Source organism: Portunus trituberculatus, chromosome 45 (genome assembly GCF_017591435.1).
Source record: "Portunus trituberculatus isolate SZX2019 chromosome 45, ASM1759143v1, whole genome shotgun sequence".
Taxonomy (NCBI): Eukaryota; Metazoa; Arthropoda; class Malacostraca; order Decapoda; family Portunidae; genus Portunus; species Portunus trituberculatus.
In genome coordinates this window covers 3,242,480-3,265,208 of record NC_059299.1, presented here as the reverse complement: position 1 = coordinate 3,265,208, position 22,729 = coordinate 3,242,480, and the positions used below count along the sequence as shown (strand labels likewise).

Here is a 22,729-nt window from a genome sequence, read left to right as displayed (position 1 = left end):
GTGTGTGTGTGTGTGTGTGTGTGTGATTCACCATATTACTAAGGGTGATATCACGTGCTGAGACTCGTGATGTGTGTCTGTGTGTCCATCCATCCGTCCATCATACACACACATACCACAATGACTTAACGTAGACACCGCCGCTGCTGATGACCGACCTTCCATTACGAGTAGCAGCAGCAGCAGCAGCAGCGTCCTCGTCAATTACTCACGATCCTGATTGCGGCAATTACTGTTTTTTTATTCTTCATGGACGACTCGGGTCCTGTTGATGTCATAGGCTTATAAACACGCTGTGGGATGGACGCCGCTGTGTTTATGGCGGCATGGCGGGATACGTGATAAGAGGAACACATGACGATCCTTTAGACTCACGAAAGACAGTGTATGGGGTATGGAAGGTGCGGAGGTGAGGTGTCTAAGGTGTATGGGGCAGATATCAATGGGATTAAGTCTTGAGAGTCACTGAATCTTAACCCTTTCAGGACCGGGAAGCATTTTTACCATGAATTTTGGTTATGATTAGACGAGTTTGCTTTCTTTAGGAAGGGTCTATGGAGCTCAGAAGATTAATGGCTGGAGTCTTCACTGATTCTTTTTAAAATCACCAAATAGTGAACAGAATAAATATGAAAATGTGCTACGGTACTTGGGGGTTAAGAGTTAATAAGTCGTAAAATGTGTTAAGATCGAGAAGACGGAAAGCATACCAGGGACACATATTTTGAAACGATGTAGATTCTTTTAACGACTGCTTTGAAAGGCCACAGAGATGTATAGTTAAGTTCCTATGGGTGTATTTTCCCACTGGTGATGCATAACAAGCCACAATCGTTACCGGGGTTAAAGGGATGAGCAGGAATGGGGAGAATCTTATAGAGAGGAAGAATTAGAGAGAGAGAGAGGAGGCAGGAGGCAAGAGGGAGGGAAGGGTATCAATAATGTAATGTTTTCGCTAGTGTTCCACGGATGAGGGGTGAGGGGGAGGGGGGGGAGGGTCTGGAGTGACTAAGGGCTTCAGTTCTAGTCTTCCAGGGCTCGGATAGAGACTGAGGGAGCCCGCGCCGCCCCCTTCTTCTTCTTCTTCTGCGTCCCTCAACTCTCAACTGAGTCGCGGATGAAAAGGTTATTCCGTTTTTGGTATCACCGGTATTTGCTTCACGCCGCTCCAGTTTTGTTGGTGTTTTTGCTTTTGTTTGTATATTTATTTTTGTTTTCTATTTTGTTGTTTAGTTTGTGTTTTGTTTGTGATTGTTAGTATTAGTTGCTAAGAATAATCTCCAGTATCCCTACTACTACTACTACTACTTACTACTACTACTACTACTACTACTACTACTACTACTACTTTACCATCATCATATATAGAATAATTGCTGATCCTATTCGCACAATCATTCCAGTACGACACACTAACAATTCTCTACCCACAATTCCCTCATTTTATTCCTTATCACGCAGCTCATTGCACTGTTGTCTTTGAGTTAACTATTTGAGGCACTCTTGACCTTTATGCATCCCTTTCTGCTTATTTGTGAGCTTTCATTTCCTCGCCATTAAGTGTTGTCTTCTTTTCTTTCCATTACAGATATTTACGAGGATTTTCAGATTACTTAGGGTGGTTTTAAGATTGTTATTACTATTTCATTCAGGTATTTGTGTGTATGTATGTGTAGTAGTAGTAGTAGTAGTAGTAGTAGTAAAGGTGGAGGTTATTCTTCCCACCTGTAGTTTCATTCATATGCTATACTCACTAATTAATGTATTGTGTTGAGCTCGTGTAGCGATTCAGGGTAATTCTCCAAGTAGTCTGCTGTGGGAAGTGAGCGAGTCGTGGGAAGTGAGCGAGTGGTGCCTCAAGTGACTGTATCGTGTATGCATATCTGTTTTCCTCTTTACTAATCAGATTCCCAGAAACTTGTGCCATATTCTCGGGTTTAATATCTGACTTTAAATTATAATCGTTAATAATTTCACATCAGCTGCCGAAATAAATGTGTGGTACTTTATATGTCTTTCTATGGCGAATAGTTATATATACTTTATGGTGTTGTTGATTGTTGAATTCTTTATATGGTAATGTTGAGTAATGGTAGATAAGATAAGGATGAGTTGCGTTAGGTTTGGTTAGGTTAGGATAAGGAAGAAAGTTTAGTCCCTTCAGTACCATGACGCATTTTCACATTCATTCTGGTTACTATTTACTAATTTCATGCAGCTTTTGAAACTTAAATGGGAATTGAAATGGGGAAAATAGTGAAGACTCTGGCCATCAATCTTCTGACCTCCATAGATCCTTCCTAATGTAAATAAAGTTGTCCAATCATACCCAAAACTCATGGTAAAAATGCGTCTCAGTACTGAAGAGGTCAAAGCAAAGATACTATTATGAACCCGTAGTATTTACAGTAAAATGTAGCCGTAATGAGATCTTAACAGGAAGGTGTAACGCAGAACAAGTAAGAAGCAATATCCAAGAGGAAGGTTCTCACTCTCAGCGCTTCCCGACTTACGGCCATATTCAGAAACGCCTTGTCTTTTCACCACGACAATTTTTCAAGTCCCATTTAGACAACTAGCTGGGTTTTAAGACAGTTTCTCCTTATGATCACTTAGAAATCTTGCTAATCCATCACCAAAACCATAAAAATACCCTTAAAAACATGAGTATCTTCAATTAGAGCCTTTGGAAATAGTAGTCGTGAGAGTGCAAAGCGTTTCTGAATAGGGCTTTTAATCACATTTTACACAGCGTAGGAGAAACAATGGCAGTGTTCCTTCATCACGGCCACGGCGAGTGCGATCAGGCTGTGCATATTAACACTGACCAAGACGTGACGTAACTTAGATGAAACGAGTGAAATCTAGTAACAGAATACATGGGAGGAAACAAAAACTACTCTGTTCGATAATATTCCGAGTATCGTTTCCTTTTTTACTCCAATAACAACAACTATTGTATTTTTTCCCGCTATAATCGGTTGCTGCGTTCAAGGTGTATGCGTTAACCTCCCATAGTGCACCGCGGCATGGGGAGGAAGGGGCGTCATTATCGAGATTTACGCCCCCGAGACTAATCAAATACCAGTAATGACAGCAGATCAATAAGCCGTCAGGTGTGCATCATCGCGGCAGGTAACCACGACGGACTTCATGTGCACCTGTCATTACGCTTATTTCATAGACTTAAGTGACTTCGCTGGATGTTAGAAAAAAAAAAAGTGAAACACGTTAGCTTTAATCTTTTTGTGGTTTTCGCAGAATGAGGAGAAAATATGAAGTGTAGTACAAAAATTTAATGGTGTATTGACAAACACTCAATACTCAACCGTCATACCGCGACACACACACACACACACACACACACACACACACACACACACACACACACACACACACACACAGGCTCTTCTCAATGAGTACAGTGCATCCGAACCACGTACTATACATACGAGCAATCTTTTAGACACTCTTGAAAGTCCTATTAATCATGTCTGGCCCTGAAATATAATCGTGGTGAGAGAGCGAAAAATTGTTTCTTAATATAGGCCTTTATCGTAATGTAGTACCTTTTCCTTCCTCACGTACGTACATAATTATTTTTCTATCCTCTAGGTGTATTGTCTCTCTCTCTCTCTCTCTCTCTCTCTCTCTCTCTCTCTCTCTCTCTCTCTCTCTCTCTCTCTCTCTCTCTCTCTCTCTCTCTCTCTCTCTCTCTCTCTCTCATTTCTATCCTAACACTTATAACTCCTTTCGCTAACTTTTTTTTCTATTTATATCCATTTTATTTGAAGGCGAAAGGACGAGAGGATGAAACTTGGAGAAGGCACTAGAACGAAATTACTTCTTTCTCTTCATCTCTTTTTTTCTCTCTTGTTATGTTTTTCTTTTCTTTTTATAGTCTTTTCTTTCCTGTGTGTGCGGGCAGCTTGCCAGGTCACTCCACGCCCCGCCGCACCCCACCCACACACACCCTGCTCAGATAAACCCTCTCGCTTTGAAGGTTATGTATTTTCCTCCTCCTGCTTCTCGTGTTCTTCTTTCGTTCTTCTTTCCATCCATTACTGCTTCTGCTACTACTGCTACGATCACCACCGCTGCTACTTTTGCTACTGCTACTGCCTCCATCACCATCACCATCACCAGTTCTACCCCTACTACTAATGCAATGATAATGGTGGCAGCAATGATGACGGAGCGAAGAGTATCGAGTGAACATCAAGAGCGTAGAATCTGAACCACTTCAAGCCCTGTATATTCGCATGTCAGCTCAGCATATCCTCCTGGAACCTGGAAGTCTGGCTATCGATAATCCATCACGCCCCAAAACGTTCTCCTCCTCGCGTGGTCCCGCCTCACGCGTCCTCGTCCCAAAAATGCGGGAAAAAAGAAAAGTGTTGGAGTATTACGAAGAGGGGCGCGTGTGGCTCAATGTTTTGGGACTTTCCGCGGTTTTCAAACACTTATTGGCGAACTTCTTTTGTTTTGCTTCCGTATCTCCTATCGTGAAGGATTTCTGCTTGCCTTGTGTTTGTGATACGATAGATTTCATGTTTGTTTTCTTTTTTATCGTCTTGCTGTAGGATTTAGTGTTCTTTATGGTTCTGTGTGATAAATAGAGGGTTTTCAGTGTTTTGCGGCAGTGTTTTCGTGTTGGTTACTGACAGTGTTCTGGTTCTGAAGAGAGTGCGAATACGGAAAAGATTTAGGTTTAAAAAGAGACACGTATACCGGTATCTTGACTTTCCCTTTTATGCTTTCGTGATTTTAGAGTTACCGAAACGTTCAGTGTAAGAAAAGACACGGGCTTTCTTTTCTTTTCTTATTTCATTTTTTCTATTTTTCACAAGTGCCTTCAGAGCTCCAGGTGTGTTTGACTGTAAGTGTTCACGGAAATGATGTGGATTACAAGGAGAATAATAACCGTGTTTGTTTTTTGTCAACGTGAGTGTAACGTTTTCCAATAGTGACTTGTTTTAAACCTATAAAGTCTTTGGAAACTTAAAGGAGAGAAAAGTAAAAGGTACGTGTCACCTTTTCCGAATAAGTGAATGTATGTATGTATGTATGTATGTATGTATGTATTGTATGTATGTATGTATGTATAAATCTGTAAAATGATGGAAGAAACAAATCCCTCAAAAAAGAGAAAAGAAAAATCAATGAAAACCGAAAAAAAGACAAATTTGTACATTAAAAAAAACTCTGTCCACAAAAATAAATAAATGAATAAAAAAAAAAGAAAAATCTATACAATGACAACAAAGAAAACAGAAAGACAAACAAATAAGAATAAGAATAAAAAAACAGCAATCAATCAAATCAACACTGAACGAAGAAGAAGAAAAGAAGAAGAAGAAGAAGAAGAAGAAGAAAACAATATACGTATACATAAACACGAAAATTACCCAGAATCCCCCTTTTCCTTGTCTCATCCACCCCCTGCCACCCACCCCTTCTCACCACCCCGCTCCCCAAACAGTACCTTCACCAACCAAGAAAAAAAAAAAAAGGAAAAAAAGGAAAAAAGGAAAAGAAAAAAAGAAAAAAAGAGGAAAGGAAAAAAAAAGAAAAAAAAAGAAAAAGGAAAAAAAAACTGAAAAGGGAATAACTACAAGGAGAGTCTTAAGAAAAAAAGGGAGAAAATTGACAGAACAATAAAAGGGTCGATATTTCTTACAGCTGGACATGATGATAGAGGCGTAGTGACCCCATCCAGCCCCCAGCCCCCAGTGACCCCCAGGCCCCCGCGACCCCCGCCCCCCTTTTTTAGAGCAAGAGTGTTATGGAAGGCCCGAGGAAGGAAGAGGAGGAGGAGGAGGAGGAGGAGGAGGAGGAGGAGGAGGAAAAAGAGGAGAAAGCGAGATTCTTAAAAGTGGGGTGCTGTTTCATCGACAAAGAGAGAGAGAGAGAGAGAGAGAGGGGAGGTTCAGTAATACGTGTAGTTGTTATTGATTCTTCTTTTGTAGTTTTTCCAGCCATCATTTGGACATCAAGGGATAAGCACTCCTCTTCCCCTCCTCCTCCTCCTCCTCCTCCTCCTCCTCCTCCTCCTCCTCCTCCTCCTCCTCCTCCTCCTCCTCCTCCTCTCTCCTCCTCCTCCTCCTCCTCCTCCTCCTCCTCTCCTCTTCCTCCTCCTCCTCTTCTTCCTCCTCCTCCTCCTCCTACTCCTCCTCTTCTTCCAATATAAACTCTACCCAACGACTCTCTCTCTCTCTCTCTCTCTCTCTCTCTCTCTCTCTCTCTCTCTCTCTCTCTCTCTCTCTCAACAAGTTAAGAGTGACCTAGAATAGAAGCCAGCTCTTGTGTTGGGTCAAGGTTGCCATTGTGGAGTGACCACGCTACCACCACCACCACCACCACCACCACCACCACCACCACCACCACCATTACACGTCTTTACTACTCTATAACCCGAAGGAAAGGCAACTCAACGTCACAGTGATAGGTTAAGGTTTGGGTGTTCCAGATGAGTCGAGACGCGAGGCAATGAATTTAAAGGGGGAGGGGGGAGCAAAAAAGTGAAGATTAATGATAGAAATAACCTCGTTCGACTTGATGTGACCTTAATTTAGCTAAAAGCACAACTGCGGAGGTACGTCGCTATCTTTCTGCTATCTTTCCTTCTGCTTTCGTTGGCGTAGGAGGGAAAATGAAAGAAAATTAAAGGAAAATTGGTGAAAATGTGTTTGTAGATTCTTTTTTTTATACGAAGAGTTGTAAGGAAAGGGTTGCAGAGGGAGTATATGTTGTAGTTATTGTTGTTATTGTTGATGGTTATTGTTGTTGTTATTATTCTTATCTTCTTTTTCATTAGCATCATTAGCATCATTATCGTCGTCAACTACTACTACTACTACTACTACTACTACTACTACTACTACTACTACTACTACTACTACTACTACTACTACTACTACTACAACTACTACTACTACTACAGCTATCACCATCACCAACATTATCTCTCTGCTATTCCTCTTTCTTCTTCTCCTCATCCTCCTCTTGCTCATCCTTTTCCTACTCATCCTCTTTCTACTCATCCTCTTCCTCCTCTTCTTCCTACTCATTTTCCTCCTTACCGTCTTCCTACTCTCCCTTACCACCACCACCACCACCACCATCACTTTCCTCTCTACCATTGTCCGCCCACAGATGGAAGAGACACCTGCATGCTGTGATAGCCCCACGCCCCTGCCCACAACGACATCACCACCGCCGCCGCCACAGGAACCCAACGTGCTGTACAGGTGTGTCATTTCCTTGCCTCTTTGTTCTCCCGTACCGCACTCCTGCATCTCACTTCCTCAACGCACGCACACACACACACACACACACACACACACACACTCTCTCTCTCTCTCTCTCTCTCTCTCTCTCTCTCTCTTTCAGCGACTTTCTTTCCTATCACACTTCTCTTTCAGATTTCTGGTGCACGTTATGTTATGCCAGATTCTACGTTCATTTTTTTTTTATTCATGTCCCTTAAGACTTCAATATTCACTTTCTTTTCCCCTTTCCTCCCTCGTCCGTCCTCCCTTTACCTCCTCCCCTGATTCTTTCCCCACCCTTTACTCAGATCAATTACCCTCCAGTCTCTTTTCCTTCCTTATCTACCCTCCCTTCACCTCCTTTCCCTATTGTTTTTCCTCTTTCACCCAGATCAGTTACCCTGCACATTCTTTCCCTCCCTCGCTTTCCCTCCCTTCGCCTCCTTTCCCTATTGTTTTTCCTCTTTCACCCAGATCAGTTACCTTGCACATTCTTTCCCTCCCTCGCTTTCCCTCCCTTCACCTCCTTTCCCTACTTATTTTTTCCTCTTTCATTTAGACCAGTTACCCTCTACCCTCCTTTCCTCCCTTGTCTACCCTCCCTTCACCTCCTTTCCTTACTTCTATTTCCCCTTCCCTCCCTCGCTTTACCTTCACCTCCTCCCTTGCTTCTTTCCCCTAATTCACCAAAACCATTCACTCTCCACCTCCCTTCCCTCCTCCCTCCCATGCCCCTCCCGCTAACCATAACGCTCTAACTGCATCATTAAGTTGTTTGGTGAATTTAGCTTTTAAACACGCATTCTACTCACTCCTGTGCGTGCTGAAGAAAACGCGCGCTAAGGTATCATTACTACTTCGTCTTCACCTTTACCTGCGTTGTCGTTATCTTAATTTACGCAACTGGAGACGTCATTAACAAAATTGTGTTGGGGAGGGAAGAAGAAAAATGACATTTCTCCGTCTTTTTTTTCGTTGTGTCTAATGGAAGAGCGAAAATAAGCGAAATATAGAAAGAAATACAAGGAAAAGGAGCTGAGAAAGATACAGAAGGAAATAAGAATAAATAAAACAACATTTCTCAGTCTTTTTTTCCCGTTGTGTCTACAGGAGGAGCAAAAATAAGCGAAATATAGAAAGAAATAGAAGAAAAAAAGGAGCAGAGAAAGATACAGAAGGAAAAACAGGAGTGAAGAAAAAACATTACTCTCTTTTTTTTTCCGTTGTGTCTATTGGAAAAGCGAAAGTAAGCGAAATACAGAAGGAAATACAAGAAAAAACGAGCTGAGAAAGATACAGAAGGTTATTTATTAATTTATTCATTTTTGACGTGTTTGCTGCATAACTATATGGTGTCTTTCCACCTGTCCGTGTCCCATTTGTTGTGTCATGCCCCCTGCGGAATGCCCTGCCATGTATACGTAATGAAAGAGGGCGCCGATGGAAAGGCGAGAGGTGGAAGTGGTGTGTCTTTAGCGCGAGTTACGACGTGCATTCTTGATGAGTCTGTTAGGCCGATGATGATAAAGAAAAGAGGAGAAAAAGGCGCTGAATATATATTGCATTTCTTTTATTCTTCTGTTGCAAAAAAAAAAAAAAAGAAAAGAAAAAGAAAAAGAAGAGAGAGGCTCCGAATATTTAACATCTTTTTATTCCTCTAATGTAAAAAAGAAAAGGAAAAAAGAAGAAGAAGAGAAAGACACCGAATATTTTGCATCTTCTTTTATTCATCTGTGTAAAGAGAGAGAGAGAGAGAGAGAGAGAGAGAGAGAGAGAGAGAGAGAGAGAGAGAGAGAGAGAGAGAGAGAGAGAGAGAGAGAGAGAATATTTAGCATTTTCTCTTATTCTTCCATTGTAAGAAAAGAGAAGAGAAAGGCGCCGAATATTCTACATCTTCTTTCATTCCATTCCATTGTTCTCATCGTCTTTTGTTTCCTGTCACTGTGGAGAGGGTGAAGGACTGGCTGAAGGATGTGGAGAGGGTGAAGGATTGGCTGAAGGATGTGGAGTACCTGAGCCTTGTCACGCTTTGTTCGTATCATCACACTCTCACACTCTCACGTTCTGATTTTGCTGTGATTTGACTTTTCTCTCCTTTACTCTCAACAATTCATCTGTTTTAGTCTATTTTTATTATTATTTATATATATTACTATTTATTTATTTTTTTTCAGAGCTTTAGTGTTAATTTGTTGTTATGATTTGTCCGTATTTTGTTTTGTTTTTCTTTTCTCGTCTTTTTTTAACCTTTCTCCTTATATTTTCTCTCTTTTCATCTGATCTTCTCCTTCTGTTTCTTTTTACTGTTATTCTTGTTTTTTAATTTTTCAGAGCTCTAGAGTGAATTTATTGTTATGATTTGTAAGTATTTAGTGTTTTTTTTTCTTTCTCGTCTTTTTTTTTACCTTTCTCTCTTTTCTCTCTTTTTCTACTTATTTTCTCCTTCTGTTTCTTTTTTACTTTTTTTTACTCTTAGTTCTGATTAGTTAGTATGTAGCTTTCTTTTTTCTTCCTCGCCAGTTCTTTATTTTTACCTTTCTCTCTCTCTCTTTTCTCGCTTTTTCTATTTATTTTCTCTTTCTGTTCCCTTTCTTCACTCTTATTCTTATCTATTCATTTTTTTCGGAGTTTTAGTGTAGATATTTAATTCTGATTTGTTGATATTTAGCTTTCTTTTTTTTCTTCGTCTTTTCTTTTTTTTCACTCTTCCCTCTTTTCTTTCTCTTTTTACATATTTCCTCCTGTTTATTTTCTTTACTCTTATTCTTGTTTATTCATTTATTCTTTTACTCATCTCTAGTGTTGATGTAATGTTCTGATTTGAGATGATTTTTTCTTTTTTTTATATATTTCTTTGTGTTGCTGATGAATATTTGTTTTTCCTTTCCTTTTTCCTTGCCATTTCTTGTCTCGGTGTTGTTTCGTTGCTTTCCTTCCCTTCCTTCGCGTCCTGATGGTTCTTTGTTGCGTGTGTTTAACTACCATCCTTTCTCCCTTCTTATATCTTTATTACATTCCACTCCTTCTCTTCTTCATTTATCACCACCGAATACCTCGCCAATACATCTCATATCTCTCCTTCCTTATCTTTCCTATCCTACATACACCTCTCACTTTAGACTAGATAGTGGACGGAAGTGATAATAAAGATCCTATACTTTTTACCACCAGTAGAGGAAAAAACACAAGTGAGAACCGAAGTAATTGCAGCGGAGGCTATTTGACAGTAGTAAATATCCGTACTTCTTCCCCCTTGCAGCCTAGACTCCTCACAGCTGATGGAGGAAATCGCTAACCTCTCCAGACAGCTCCTACAGGACGAGTAAGTCTTAAAATCTCTTCAGTACAATGCTGTGTTTTCATATTCTTTCTGCTACTACTACTACTACTACTACTACTACTACTGTTACTCCTCTCCCCTCCCTCTATCCACGTGCCGCAGTGAGTCAAGGGTGGGATCAAATAAATCAATTCCAGCACCGAAATCTGAGGGTCATGATTGTTCGGTCTCTTGCCCTTCCCTCTCATTACCCATTCCAAAACACTGCATATTTGATTTACCCCTATCCTTTCCTCTCTCTCTCTCTCTCTCTCTCTCTCTCTCTCTCTCTCTCTCTCTCTCTCTCTCTCTCTCTCTCTCTCTCTCTCTCTCTCTCTCTCTCTCTCTCTCTCTCAACTTAACCTTACCTGCACTAACCTAATTCAAACCTAAAGGAACCTAACTTAATCTAATCTAACAATACTCATAACAACAACAACAATAACGACAACAACAACAACAACAACAACAGTAACACAACACCCATCCATATCACATTTTCAGAGAGAGAGAGAGAAGAACGAAAAAGATAGAAAAAAAGAAAGATTATTTAATTTATATTCATGTAAGCCAAAACGTATATTAATCATGTGTTCTTTTTCTTTTTTTTCGTTCAGCAACAAGGAGACCATCGCACTGGCTAATAGCATTCTCAACCTGACGGGGAACCTTCTGCCTGTCAACGGGAGGTACGTAACGACATAGCACAAGTCTCTATGAATCTTACCGTACTGATACTGTGGATACTTCATAACACTGTACCGTACCCTCACTGTTTTTCAGAGTCTGTATCTCGAATAGTTTAAATATGTTTCGTGACGCGGTATGAAGTTTCTGATTCCACTAATAGAGGCGCACACGTGGGCTCCGCTTCCTGGGATTAAAATAGACTACATAATGAACGGGCGAAAACAAAATTTAATCCCCTTTCATTACCCAAGAGAGAGAGAGAGAGAGAGAGAGAGAGAGAGAGAGAGAGAGAGAGAGAGAGGCGTTGATCATCGTAGTTAAGAAAATCATCAATAACAAAATGAGCTGTTTTATACATTTACTTACATTGTTGTGAAACTTTTGATGATTAAGATAAATAGATAAATAAGAAATTGAAATAGATAAAGAAAGGGAAAATTTAGCAGAGAGAGAGAGAGAGAGAGAGAGAGAGAGAGAGAGAGAGAGAGAGAGAGAGAGAGAGAGAGTTGTTTTGCTTCATTAACCTCCGTCTCGCACTTAATTCTTTCATTTTTATGATGTTTACAACAACAGTGGAGACGTGGTAGGAGAATTGGATCAGGAGGAGGATGAGGATGAGGAGGAGGAGGAGGAGGAGGAGGAGGAGGAGGAGGAGGAGGAGGAGGAGGAGAGGAAAGTCTTCGGTTACTTCTCACGATCATTAGTGTGTCTATCTCATTTTCTTTACTTTTTTTTTTCTCTCTCTCTATTTTTCCAATGAAGAAGATAGCGTTTAATGGAATCTTCTCTGTTTTTCTTTTCTCTTTATCTTTAGTTGTAATAGTAGTAGTAGTAGTAGTAGTAGTAGTAGTAGTAGTAGTAGTAGTAGTAGTAGTAGTAGTAGTAGTAGTAGTAGTAGTAGTAGTAGTAATAGTAGTAGACCAGTAGCAGTATTATTATTATTATTATTATTATTATTATTATTATTATTATTATTAGTAGTAGTAGTAGTAGTAGTAGTAGTAGTAGTAGTAGTAGTAATAGGGTAAGAAACAAGATATCCTCAAAGGCTTTCCGTTAATTTTGTTAAGCACACACCTACTTAATTAATTAGTCCAGGTGAAAGGTGAAGCCCAGGTTAATCACTTTCACAAACATAATCTAGACTATATATTTCTTTACATTTTTTTTTCTTTATCATCTGTCCAACATTATTCCTTATACTTTCATTCACATCTTGGTGAAGACATGAGAATTATCAAGAAACAAAAGAAACTCAAAAATTTATCTGCTTTTATTTGTAAGAACCATCAATAATGGAAATAAACTCGATTTAATTTCACTTTTACCAGAGAGGATCATAAAAAAAATATAAAAAACACTTATTTTATGCGCCTTTACTCGTGAGAATCATAAAAACAAAAGAAACACGAATAATATGCAATCGTAAAAAAAAAAGAATCAAACTTTATGCACTTTTACTCGTGGGAATCGTCAAGAAACAAAAGAATTACGAGTTACATGCACTTTTTTACTCGTGGAAATCGTCAAAAAACAAAAGAAACACGAATAATATGCACTTTACTCGCGGGAATCGTAAAAAAACAAAAGAAACACGAATAATATGCACCTTTACTCGTGGGAATCGTCAAGAAACAAAAGAAATACGAGTTACATGCACTTTTTACTCGTGGAAATCGTCAAAAAAACAAAATGAAACAAGAATTTTATGCACCTTTACTCGTGTGTCCATTTCACCCCCAGCAGTTTGTCGATAATCGGAGACCTGAACGTGACTGACAACGAGAATGCAACTCAGAGCACCCTGCTGGTCAACGCCTCCTTCATCAGCAACGCTACATCGAGGGGGGGCGGCGTCCAGTTCGAGGGAGATGACGGTTTCGGCAACGACGCGGCTTGGATTCTTACCGCTACCTTCATTATTTTCACCATGCAGTCCGGTATGGTTCCTGAGATGACTTTTACTGTTACTGCTGCTGCTATTACTGCTACTACTACTGCTGGTGATGATGATGATTGTGGTGTTTCTGCTGCTGCTGCTGCTATGCATTTCCTGTTCTTGTTGTTGCTCTTGTTATTATTCTTTCTCTGCTATCTACTGCTATCACTACTACTACTACAACTACTACTACTATCTCACACCACTACTACTACCACCACTACTAAACTCCCTTCTCTCTCTCTCTCTCTCTCTCTCTCTCTCTCTCTCTCTCTCTCTCTCTCTCTCTCTCTCTCTCTCTCTCTTCAGGATTTGGCTTGCTGGAGTCAGGGTGCGTGTCGATGAAGAACGAGACAAATATTATGGTGAAGAATGTGGTGGATGTGGTGCTTGGAGGCTTCACGTACTGGCTCTTCGGGTACTCCTTATCTTTCGGCAAGTCAGAGTGGACTAATCCCTTTTGCGGGTGGGGGGACTTCGCTATCAACCCAGACGAATCATCCATGGGCAGGGTCTACACCACCTTCTTCTTCCAAATGTCCTTCGCCACCACCGCCACCACCATTGTGTCTGGCGCCATTGCTGAAAGGTGTTGGAGGATGTTTGTTTTGTTGCAGGGTGTGGGGATTTTGGGGTATAGGGGTTGTGGTATGTGTGAGTGAGGAAATGGGTTATGTGTGTGTGTGTGTGTGTGTGTGTGTGTGTGTGTGTGTGTGTGTGTGTGTGTGTGTGTTCCTCCTTTTGACATTTGATTCGTTGAGGTATGCCAAACAAATTTGCTAGCACAATATGATGTGTTGACCTACCAAACAATTAAACAGTAAAACAGTGGAAAAGTTAAGAGAAAACGGAGTCAGTGAACGTTGTAGCGTCGAAAGTAACCTAACATCTTGCACTTCGGCTCGCAGGTTCAACTTCGTGGCGTACGTAATCTTTTCGGCGGTGAACACAATCGTCTACTGCATCCCCGCCGGCTGGATCTGGGCCGAGCATGGCTTCCTGTTCCAGCTGGGCGTGGTGGACATCGCTGGCTCCTGCGGCGTGCACCTCTGCGGAGGAGCGTCTGGTGAGTGTACCCTTTGGAAGTACGGTAATGGGTAAATTGGGTAGGTATTCAGCCAAAGCATTATATGTGTGATAATTTTTTATGCGTTTTAATCCCTTTTTAAATTTCTTTACCCTCCTCTGCTGTTATATAGACATGGATAGTTGGAAAATAAGTATTTATCGCAGCAAAACGTCTGTATTTTCTCCTGTTTTGTGAATCAGTTATATAAAGTGACTAGTGATTAAAGTTTTGATGCTCCTTTCTGCTTTCCTTACGTTCCCTTCTTCCTTCCTTACGTTGTTCCTCCCTCGCGTCACAGCTTTAGTGGCCTCGAAGATGGTGGGTCCCAGGATCGGGCGGTATGACGACGGGGAGGCCTCGCTGCCCATGGGATCGCCCACCAACGCCATCCTGGGCATGTTCATGTTGTGGTGGGGCTGGCTCGGCTTCAACTGCGGCAGGTAGGGCGGCGGCAGGATGACGGGATGACGGGGTGACGGCCTAGGAATGGGAGGTGACGGATTGGCGGCTAAAGATGGATTGCTCATTCACTCACTCATTCCTTTATTCATTCATTCGCTCACTCTCAATCACTCAGTATATCTCAGAAAATCAAATGTTAAAAAGAGAGAGAGAGAGAGAGAGAGAGAGAGAGAGAGAGAGAGAGAGAGAGAGAGAGAGAGAGAGAGAGAGCTTGTAATGAGCATGACAATCTAGTTTCAGTTTATCGCTTCTCAATATTATCTACGTATTCAAACTGCATCTCTTCCCACAGTTATTAGCCAGTCATATATCTGTTTGTCTTCCTGGAGAGAGAAACTTATAATGCAAAGAACCGTGATTGAAAAATAGCAATATATCTGATAAAAAGCAATATATCTGAAGAAAGAAAAAAATCACTTACTCCTTCACTCATTCGTATTTACCTTACCTAGTCGCTTCGTGTATTTTGATGTGCTTTGATGTCACCCTCTCGTCTGCCTGGGACGTGCTGGGGTGGAGTGATGCTGTGTGGCGTGTCTTGCGGCCTGCTCTGCTCGCCCCTCACTAATTGCCTCCCTTAACCAGTTACGGCCCATCCCATCCTGTCTGTGGCGGGAAAGGGAATCAGGAAGAGGAGGAGGAGGAGGAGGAGGAGAAGGAGGAGGAGGAGGAAAGGAGGAAGTTGAGGTCATCATTGGCATTATTGTTGCGGTTGTTGTCTCTCTCCTCCTATCTCCCCTTCCTCCTCCTCCTCCTCCTCCTCCTCCTCCTCCTCCTCCTCCTCCTCCTCCTCCTCCTCCTCCTCCTCTTCTCTATCACATCCACCTTAACAAGGCTGATATATAGAAATCCAAACCTATAGGAAGTACAATAACAACACACACACACACACACACACACACACACACACACACACACACACACACACACACACACACACACACACACACACACACACACACACACACACACACTGAAAAGATCAAAGACAAAAAAAGAATAACTTCAAAAGATAGATAAGATAAAAAAACAATAAAAATATAAAACAAACATAGAAGAATCACGTTAATCGACCACTAACCAACCACCACCATCACTACCTTTACCTCTCTCTCTTCCTCTCTCCCTTGTAGCACCTTCGGGATCAACGGCCACCTATGGAAATACGCAGCTCGCACGGCCGTCACCACCCTGCAGTCCAGCATCGGGGGCGGCCTGGCGGGAATGAGCTTCTCCTGGTACAAGAATCACCGTTTAGAAGTGGGCGACGTAGTAAACAGTGTGCTGGGGGCCCTGGTCTCCGTCACGGGTGAGTTGGAGGGTGATGGGGGAACTGAGGAGGACGAACAGGTGTGAATATGGGTGGTGCAGGCAGGTGTGTTGTTGTGTTGTGTTTCTGGTACATGTGAGGGGAAGTGAAATAATTGATGAGTGGTTTTTTTTTTTTCTTTCATTTTTCTTGGTGAATGAGGTGTGTTTTAATCGTGTTTTCAGATCTTTTTTTTAATCTGTTTATTTGTTTATCGTTGTCTACCGTCGTTTAGCTATCACCCATCCTGACTCCCTCCTGCCCCTCACACAGCCGGATGCGCCCTCTTCACGTCCTGGGAGGCTCTCTTCATTGGCCTCGTGGGTGGACTCATCGCTGTGTTGGGAATGCCGATCTTTGATAAGCTTCACATTGATGATCCTGTTGGCGCTGTCGCTGTACACGGTCAGTCGCCTCCTCTCGCCTCTTGACTCTTGATTTTGCCTCTGTTATTCTTAGATCACTTCTCTGATTTTGTTTTGTTTTGTTCCGCTTCACGTTATGAATACTAATCGCATCCTTTCCTTTGTTTGCCCCTACAGGTCTCTGCGGCATCTGGGCAATGGTGTCTATTGGGCTTTTCGTGCAGGCTGACTCTCTCCAGCAAATGACCAGCGGGTATTCGGGTCTCTTCAGAGGTGAGTATTTGGAGAAGGAAGAAAGAAAGGAAGAGGAGGAGGAGAAGGGTTTTAGTAGGAGAAAACGTAGTACTTTGTAAGATAAAGCGTGTAAAAAATAGAAGAGGAAGAGGAGGAAGATGAAGAAGAGGAGAAGGAGGAGGAGGAGGAGAAAGAAAAAAAAAAACTAGGAAGAAGACAAAGAGAAGTACTTTTGGGATATATCAAGTTAGAGGAAGTCATACAGGGAGAAAATAAATATACATAGAAAGACATTTTCATTGATGTTAGCGTTGCAGGCATAAGATTTCTGTTATTTATAGTGGTATTCTGTTTCTGCTCATGTTACAGGTGGAGGGTTCTATCTCCTCGGCATACAGTCCCTGGCCTGCCTTTGTATCATTGTCTGGTCAATGTCTGCCACCTTCATCATCCTTTTCGTAAGTCTTAATCGCATCCTTCCTCGTAAAAGAAATAAAGAGTGAGAAAGAGAAAGGAAAAAAAATCTCTTGCTCATTATACATCACAACAAATGCACTAACCACCATCTTTTCCACTGTGCAGGCGATTGACAAGTTCTTCATGGGGATCCGCATGAGTGAGTGGGAGGAGCTGGTGGGAGCTGACTTCGCGGAGCACGGCATCAGACGGCGCAATGTTGGCGTGTCTAGAGCTGTATCTGTGTTGGGTCTGCAGCACAATGGCTTCGACTACAGTGACATCTTACCACAGGGAGACAATCCATGTACGTTATAATTCTGTATTGACGGGATAGTGCGTTCCCTCTCGCTGAATATGACTTTGTGGTCGGCGTACTGACTGTATTTATTCTTTCTGTTTTTCTCTTTAGGTCACGTGAAGGTGCTGGGTAACCTCGACATGCTAAGTTCACGCCGCGGTTCCACTCTGTCCAAGGCCGTGGCACAGGTGACAACCAAGAGTTTCAAAACGAAGCTACTACCCTCATTCCTCCTCAACGGGAAATCCAAAGATTCCAAAGACCGCAAGGAAGGAAACGAATTCTTCAACAGCAACCAGGTTACGCCCCTCGATAACCCCAACACTCTTTCAGCATGGCAGTGAGCGATGCATTTCAAATCCTTCAAAACACTATCAAAACTCGTTAACATTGCTCATGTCTTTGCCACTGGCCCTGTGGTTAGAATGAAATGATTTTTTTTATTATTATTATTACATATTTGACTTAATTGATTTTGCTCTTAATTCGGAAATGTCAATTTATCGCATTGATCACTGAGTAGATTATATGCAAAAACTTTATTTGTGGAAGTTCGATAGAGTTTATTTGAATCTTACTTCAATCATGATTTACACATGGTGTTTTGTTCATAATTCATACTGTAACATATCTCTAAATTATGTATACATTTTATGCCACGGATGAAGCGTGGTATGGCAAGATAAGACGTACATTTTGGCAGATAAGATTAGAAGAACGAATGATTCAAAGGAATACGGGTAGAATGGAAAGAGGAAGAGCATAAATCAAATTCACATGAGGGAGTCTATTACGAAGACGAAACTCTGACTGTGAAGGCAACGCAACACTACATACTGTACATCGCCTCCTCCCGTCCTTCAAGGCTCAAGGCGAAGGAGCGAGGGACGCACAAAGCAGCAGACTGTAGCTCAGGATGGAGAAAGCAATATATACAAATTGTTCTAATAGAATAGTTTATAGTTCGGTGAGTAAAATGTTATCATTATTACCGTAGACTTTTAGACGTTGATTTAATTATTTATTTAGATTTTATTACTAATACTAGTAATTTAGTAGTAATAAACTTATAGGCTTTAAGACTATACTATATTGTACAATGTAAGTTGTGACACTTTTGTAGATTTATTAGTAAGTACGTAGTGTGTTTAAGTGACTGACAATTGAATAAAACTCAAGCAATTCAAATCCTCTTAGGTTTAAAATCCTATGCAGAATAAAATGAATATGGCAAAAGATGATTTTTTGCATGAAACATTATCATATCCATTTTTATTAAGTAGTATTAGTAGTAATAGTAATAGTAGTAGTATTAGTAGTAGTGATGGTGATGGTAGTGGCGGTGGTGGGCTTACAATTAAAGCTAATTTTATTATTAGATATAAATATACCTCGCCATCATGGCAGTATCAGTCAAGTCCACTGAAATCATGAGCACGTATTCTTGAATACCTTAGACCCCCGTAACAAAGGCCATAGTGATAAGTTGCGGGCTCACTAATGTTTTTTTATTTTTATTTTTCTGTTAATGGCGTAAAATATCCCAATTAAACCGTCACAATAACAATCATAATAAGCACTTTTGAAAACACCGAATAACAGCATATTAAAAAAAAAGAGAAACAGGACACCCAAACGTGAGAGAGAGTGGCTAATGGATATAAGGAGTGAAAAAAAAAAAAAATAGTGTAGCGGGCATTGCTAAGTGTAGCGGCGCGGGGCAAACATGTCAACACAGCCGTGAAGTGACAGTGTAAATATGGCGACGGGGGGAGGTGAGCTGCATGTCAGTGTGCCGGGAAGACCGAGTGGGGGATACGCTGAGGTGGAGTCTTCAGAGAGTGACGGAGAGACAGAGCCCGCTGAATCATTCCACAGGAGGATCAGCACCAACAAGGAGATAAAATGCAGTGTAAGTAATGGCGGGCGGCAACAACAGGAGAGGGAGGCGCCCTGGCCGTGTTGTGCCGCCCATACTTGCTACTCCCGCCCCTCTGGTAACACACACCCTGGGAGGACACACGGGAAAGGATATGCTAGCCGTACAGTAGCCAGGAAGCAGTGTGCAGTGTGTACTATGTGTCGTGTGTGTGTTTAGGTGTGTGGTGTTTGTGATGTGCAGGCGCCGCCCTCCCTGCTTCCCGCCCTTCGTCAGGTTGGAGGCAAGTTTGAAAGGTGCCAGTGTCTCCCCGTTCTGAATTGTCCCCTGGTGTGGCCCTGGTGCCAGTTTTTCCTACCAATAAGGTACCTAACTAGCAAATTTTCATGAGGACAGATGTTATTGAGAATCTTGTAGTCCATGATTAGGTTAGCTCTGAGCAAAGGATCAGTGATAGAATAGAGCTTCTTCTGGGGCCACACATCAGGCAGGCCAAGCACCAGTTGTTCTCACTATTCCTTGTGCAAAGTTCTTGTTTGTAAATGTGCAAGAAGAAAATTTGTCTGATCAGAACAGAATTTAAGCGCATTTGCATACACTCACTCTCTCACACACACACACACACACACACACAAACACAATGCATATATATCTTTTTACTTCATAGTATCACTTTCAGGGAACACAACACAGTGGTTTCCTCAGTGATGGCCAGCTGTCTGTCTATTGATAGCCTCCCACTACTTAGGTAACTGGTGTGGTGTTTGGACAAGATACACCATCAGTGGGGGCCCTTCATTATCACAGCATGCATTCATAAAAGACATGAAAGAAGAGTGTTGCTGCATTTTAGTGGAGTGTAACGCCAGGAGGGTTCTCGGATATCGCAGTGTTGTAAGCCTGGCAGTTGACGTGAATTGAGGGTGGGGAAGGAGGAAAGAATGTTTGTGCTTGGTTGACGTTCCCACATTCTATTTACATGTATTAATTGTTTTGTTTTCTTGTATTTGTTTGTGAATCTTTTTTTTTTTTATTTCCTAAAGTTCATGTACTGCATTGTATATATTTTAATGCTGTTTTTATTCAGTATTATATAACATGTATCTATAATTGGCCTAAAGTGAGGCGATATGAGATAAGGTGTGACACATCATCACACTGTATGATCAGAAATACAGAAGAACTCCTTAATCCCCTTACCATGTTATTTGGAACTGCCATTTTATTGGTATGAATATTTATTGAAAAACTTGGAAATGCAATAACTTTCTGAAGCAGCAAGGAAGGTGAAAGAGAAAGGAGGTAAAAGTTAACAGAATTGATATGATTCATCGAGACTGTATTGTGAATGTTGTGTGTAACCTTTTCCTTTTGCAGCTTCTCTTATGGGTACCGTATGGCTGTTTATCTGTGAGAATGATGTCATAAAACTACAGTATCTCATCATCATCTTTTACACTGACTTCCTGCTGCATAGTTTCTTAAAGGCGCATTGTTCCAACCTCCCTGTGGTCCACTTACACACGTGGCAAATACACACCATTGTGAGACGCCATTGATAACATCTAACATGCGACGCTTTTCCTTGTTGCATATTCATCGTTTGCCTCTTTGTGAGAAGCGCTGGGTCAGTATGGAGAAAGGTGTGGTCCAGTTAGAGTTCTAGACGTTTGTCTTGGAGGACATTGCACTAAACTTACACAGGATTTCTTGTTTCTTCTTTCCATAAGAGGTGAAGCACCTGAGTTCATTGTACATAGCTAGGTGAGAAAACATGGAAATTTAGCTTTGGTGTTTTATGGCTCAGGTTCTGTTAGTTTTAGCCTTGTCATCAGGGAAGCTTAGGTGTAGGTGTCATCTTGGCCAAAATAGGCAACAGTAACTCAGTATTCATTCCTCAGTTTGGCTTAGAGGTTGTGAGTTCAGTCTTAGCTTACAGTTGTTTTTGGTGAGAGAGGTTGTGTTTTTGTAAATATTGTTGTAGCACCTAACTCAATTAAATTCTAAGGTTATGTTTTTGAAAAGGTCATTAGCATCTTGTCTCGTTTTGCCTTTTACTGGTACAGGTTAAGTTAGGATGAAGATAGAAGAGAGAAAAAGACTCCTAACTAATACCACATCTATTACAGGTGTCAATAAAGGAAGGCTACATGATGAAGCAGACGTCTTCCTTCCAAAGGTGGCGGAAACGATACTTCAAACTCAAGGGACACAAGCTGTACTATGGGAAGGACACCACTGTAAGTACTGAACACTCGTCACACTGTCATCATCCTCCAAGTTGTCTGTGCTTCTCTACTCGTGTCTTTTTATGGTATTCTTTTGTTCTGTCTCTACTTTCAATTTTTTTTATTTATTGTATAGTTTTACATCACATGATTCTGCACCTTATTCCGTTATGACCTATGCCTTTTTTTTTTTTTTTTTTTTTTTTTTTTTCAAATTCTTATTCATCTTTACTGTAATTTGACTTACATTTTTACTTTCATATACTTTTTTTTCTTTCACTGTCCTGTATTTCAACTCTTTATTTATGTATACATATATGTGCAATATCTTCCCTTTGTTTTCTTTTCATTTATTAACTTTTATTTATACTATCACCTTTTTTAACACTTCTACATATCATACTTTCTTTATATTTTCTGACGTTCCTTTTTTTCATCTGCTTTCACACCTCTCTCTCTTGTTCCCTCTGATTGGTTTTGCTGAGGCCTTATTATAGGGAGACCCCTTTTGTCTCCCCCCACCCCTCCCACCTCATTCTGCCCTTAATACCCTTCCTAGAAAGGACCCAGTGGCTTCATTGATCTTGGGCTTGCAGACAATCTTTCTTATTCTTTTCCCATGCTAGGGCTTCAGGGTTCACTGTTCTATATATATTTTTCATTTTTGTGCGCATGTGTGTGTGTGTGTGTGTGTGTGTGTGTGTGTGTGTGCGTGTGTGTGTGTGCTATTGGTGTAGTTGTTTTTTCCAGCCCAGTTTTGTGAGATCTTGAGGTTTTTTTTTTTTTTTTTTTTTTTTCTCTCCATCATGATTAGAAGTAGCACACACACACACACACACACACACACACACACACACACACACACACACACACACACACACACACACCGAGGACGAATGCCTTGTTCTATGGGTCGTGTATTCCATTTTTTCCCCAAGCCACAAATTTGATCTATTTTTGTGACCGACTAATAAGATTTGCAAGCTCCTTTGTGTGTTTAATTAGGGTCCAATTTCCTTCCTCCACCCTACTTCCCCATCCCCCATCACCACTCCCTTCTTTATTTTCCTTCCTTTTCTTTCTCTCTGATGGCCAAGAGTCTTATATTTTTGTGTTCTCTCTGTTATTAGAGTATTCAAAAGATGCAGGATGGAATTGTCTACTTGTGTTGTATTTGAAACTAGTTAGTATTCTTGACTTGCTTTCT

The 22,729-nt window shown here is 41.1% G+C and overlaps 2 protein-coding genes and 1 long non-coding RNA gene across 6 annotated transcripts in view; 2 read left to right on the top strand and 1 right to left on the bottom strand.

Annotated features, from left to right (window-relative positions):
* The first annotated feature begins 1,037 nt into the window (after nt 1–1,037).
* Nucleotides 1,038–18,583, top strand: LOC123519517 (putative ammonium transporter 3). Of its 2 annotated transcripts, none has more exons than XM_045280877.1 (14): nt 1,038–1,125; nt 7,156–7,250; nt 10,531–10,593; nt 11,208–11,279; nt 13,027–13,220; nt 13,529–13,808; nt 14,128–14,285; nt 14,587–14,728; nt 15,884–16,059; nt 16,333–16,464; nt 16,602–16,697; nt 17,028–17,116; nt 17,241–17,421; nt 17,527–18,583. In XM_045280877.1, the coding sequence occupies exons 2-14, from the start codon at nt 7,156–7,158 to the stop codon at nt 17,757–17,759; spliced, it is 1,911 nt and encodes a 636-aa protein (XP_045136812.1). In that variant the 5' UTR covers nt 1,038–1,125; the 3' UTR covers nt 17,760–18,583. The 2 variants fall into 2 exon arrangements, with proteins under 2 accessions (XP_045136812.1, XP_045136810.1); XM_045280875.1 differs by having other exon boundaries at nt 13,024–13,220.
* On the bottom strand, nt 14,128–15,310 carry LOC123519518. Of its 2 annotated transcripts, none has more exons than XR_006679030.1 (3): nt 15,194–15,310; nt 14,564–14,768; nt 14,128–14,268 (listed from the first exon to the last, which is right to left on the bottom strand). It is a non-coding gene; the product is annotated as an uncharacterized LOC123519518 (long non-coding RNA). The 2 variants fall into 2 exon arrangements; XR_006679029.1 differs by having other exon boundaries at nt 15,199–15,307.
* Nucleotides 18,584–19,174: 591 nt separating the features above from the next.
* Nucleotides 19,175–22,729, top strand: part of LOC123519516 (diacylglycerol kinase eta-like) — a 62,874-nt gene continuing 59,319 nt past the window's right edge. For both annotated transcript variants that reach the window (XM_045280873.1, XM_045280872.1), the window contains exons 1-2: nt 19,175–19,327; nt 21,424–21,534. In XM_045280873.1, the coding sequence (XP_045136808.1) occupies nt 19,175–19,327; nt 21,424–21,534 (264 nt within the window). The remainder of the gene's footprint in view (nt 19,328–21,423; nt 21,535–22,729) is intronic.